At 58.5% G+C, this 2321-nt stretch overlaps 1 protein-coding gene and 1 pseudogene across 1 annotated transcript, besides 2 other annotated features; both read left to right on the forward strand.

Annotated features, from left to right (window-relative positions):
• Nucleotides 1-2321: a sequence feature (areas not merged during assembly with more than two copies in the genome that could not be assigned to a particular haplotype).
• Nucleotides 233-256: a microsatellite.
• Tc00.1047053510779.10 lies at nt 321-1742 on the forward strand (annotated as a pseudogene).
• Nucleotides 1991-2321, forward strand: Tc00.1047053510779.20 (uncharacterized protein; the record flags this gene model as incomplete). The annotated part of the gene is made up of 1 exon (XM_797590.1): nt 1991-2321. A coding segment is annotated over one exon (331 nt), but the record flags the coding sequence as incomplete, so codon positions are not given.

Consider the following 2321-nt stretch of genomic DNA (forward strand, 5'->3'; position numbering starts at 1 on the left):
CGATGGGGGGAGATGACGCAGGGCCACGGCTGCTGCGCGTCACGGCCAGTCATTGTATGGCGCACCGACAGTGTTGTTCATTTTTGTTTTTATTGGTTCTTGTCTATTAATTCTTTTCTGCCAGTGTTCATTTGATTGTCTTGTATGTTCTGGATAATGTGTGGGAGGGTACGCGTTTGTGGCTTGGCTGCGGCAGAAGTGAGCGCTTGGGTGTTGGAGCCCGCTGCGTGCATTTTTTTTTTTTTGTTTTTTTTTTCGTTTGGCATCAGGTGGTGTGTGCTGTCCCGAAGTCCTGCCTCTCTCCTCCTGCCTCTCTTCTCCTGCCTCTCTCCTCCTGCCTGTTTGTTTTCCGTCCGCTGTGGCACTGCGGTGCACGGGCGAAGTAGTCGTCTGGATTCTTTTGTGATGCGTCGCATCTCACGCTTTGCTGCGCCGTTGGTCATGGAGGACGAAGTTGTGCCACGACGCGTGGGGATGATGCCAGCCGCACAGAGCGCAAGGAGGACGTTGTGACGCCGTGGGGTGTTGCCGCCACGGGCCCGAGGGGTGTGGACGATGGCCGCGTCCTCGCACTATTCGGGTCGGAGCCCGTTGATGAGCCCCTTCTGCAGCGGCTGGAGGAGACACGCAACGGACGGGAGGAGCACGCGCAGGCAACCGGCACCGCACAAGGGGAGGCGGGACAGATGGCATTGCACCATTTTTTCCGCCGCGGCATTGTCTTCTCCCACAGGGATTTTGGAACCGCCCTTGACTGCGTGCGTGCGTCCCTTGCGACGGGGACACACCGCGCGTACTTGTACACTGGCCGTGGACCGAGCGCGCAGTCGATGCACATTGGCCACTGCATACCGTTTTTATTGACGCGGTACCTGCAGGATGCGCTCGGTCTTCCGTTGGTGATTCAGATGCCCGATGATGAGAAGCACTTCTTCCGCGACATTCCCGTCAGCGGGGAGAGGGCGAGCGGGTTGGTGGTGGAGAACATAAAAGACATCGTTGCCTTTGGCTTCGATCCACGCAGGACATTTATATTCCGCAACACGGTGTACATGGGGGACATGTGCCCAACTGTCGTGCAGGTGCAGCGCATGTTGACGCTGAGTGCTGTGAAGAATACATTTGGCCTGAAGGATAGCGACAATGTTGGAAAGGCAACCTTTCCAGCGGTGCAGGCCGCGCCGTGTTTTAGCAGTGCCTTCCCCTGTGTGCTACGACGGCTAGCTGGGGACCCGCCGCTGAAGTGCATCATTCCCTGTGCAATTGATCAGGACGCTTTTTTCCTCCTGGCACGCAACGTCGCGCCGCGTATGAAGTGCTGCGCCCCCGCACTGCTGCACACAAAGTTCCTCCCCGCACTGAAGGGAGCGCAGTTCAAGATGAGCAGCAGCGCCGAGGGGAACGGAGTCATCACACTACACGACACGGAGCAGGAGGTGCGGAAGAAGGTGCGCAAGGCCTTCTCTGGTGGGGGTGGCACGTTGGAGGACATGCGTGCGGAGGGTGTCAACCTGCACGCAGACGTGGCGTACCAACTCATTCGGTTCTTCTGCCCCGACGACAATCTCCTCGCGGAGGTGACGTCGAAGTACAGCAGTGGTGAGATGAACAGCGCCGAGGTAAAGGACCTCGCCGCGGATGTCGTTGTGCGGCACGTCTTGTCGGGGTGGCGGGCGCGGCGGGATGGCGTCACTGATGCCGACGTGGAACAGTTCTCTTGCATTCGCAGCATTCTTCTGTGAATGCCGGCAGGAGGGAGGAAGGGATGATGGGGGAGAGAGGGCGCACATGCAACGGGAGTGGTGTGGCTGACTGTGGTGTCCGTGAAGATGATGCATGTGGGTGGGGGCGTGTTGGTTGTTGTGGTGCCCACCGCGTATATTTGTTTGCTGTGGCTTCTGCTGGACTGCACGTGAACGCCTGGTGTTCCCCTTGCAGTTGTACAACAAGTATTTTACACCAACAGTAGATAGGGGACTATTAGGCTGCAATGGGGCGGGGGCCGCACCACGATGGCACGCGCCACGGGAAGGAGGGCCGCGGGATTTTCCGAGGAAGAAGGGGTGCGACACGACCCTACGAAAACGTTGATGGGTGCGGCATTTGCTGCGGGGATTGTTCAGAAGATGTAGCGGACGCTTCTTTTGCCAGGGGCTATGCCACTCGGGCACGTGACGCGCTACAGGAGAAGTGCATTCGATTGGCGTTTCGCAGGGCGTTCCCACACAACAACCGAGTGCGCGTGCACACCACGTTTCTCACCCTCGCTGGAGTTGATTTCATTCTGGTGGAACGCACCATCACTGGCTGCGACGACACGG

The sequence above is a fragment of the Trypanosoma cruzi genome, genomic scaffold (genome assembly GCF_000209065.1).
Source record: "Trypanosoma cruzi strain CL Brener 1047053516877 genomic scaffold, whole genome shotgun sequence".
Taxonomy (NCBI): Eukaryota; Euglenozoa; class Kinetoplastea; order Trypanosomatida; family Trypanosomatidae; genus Trypanosoma; species Trypanosoma cruzi.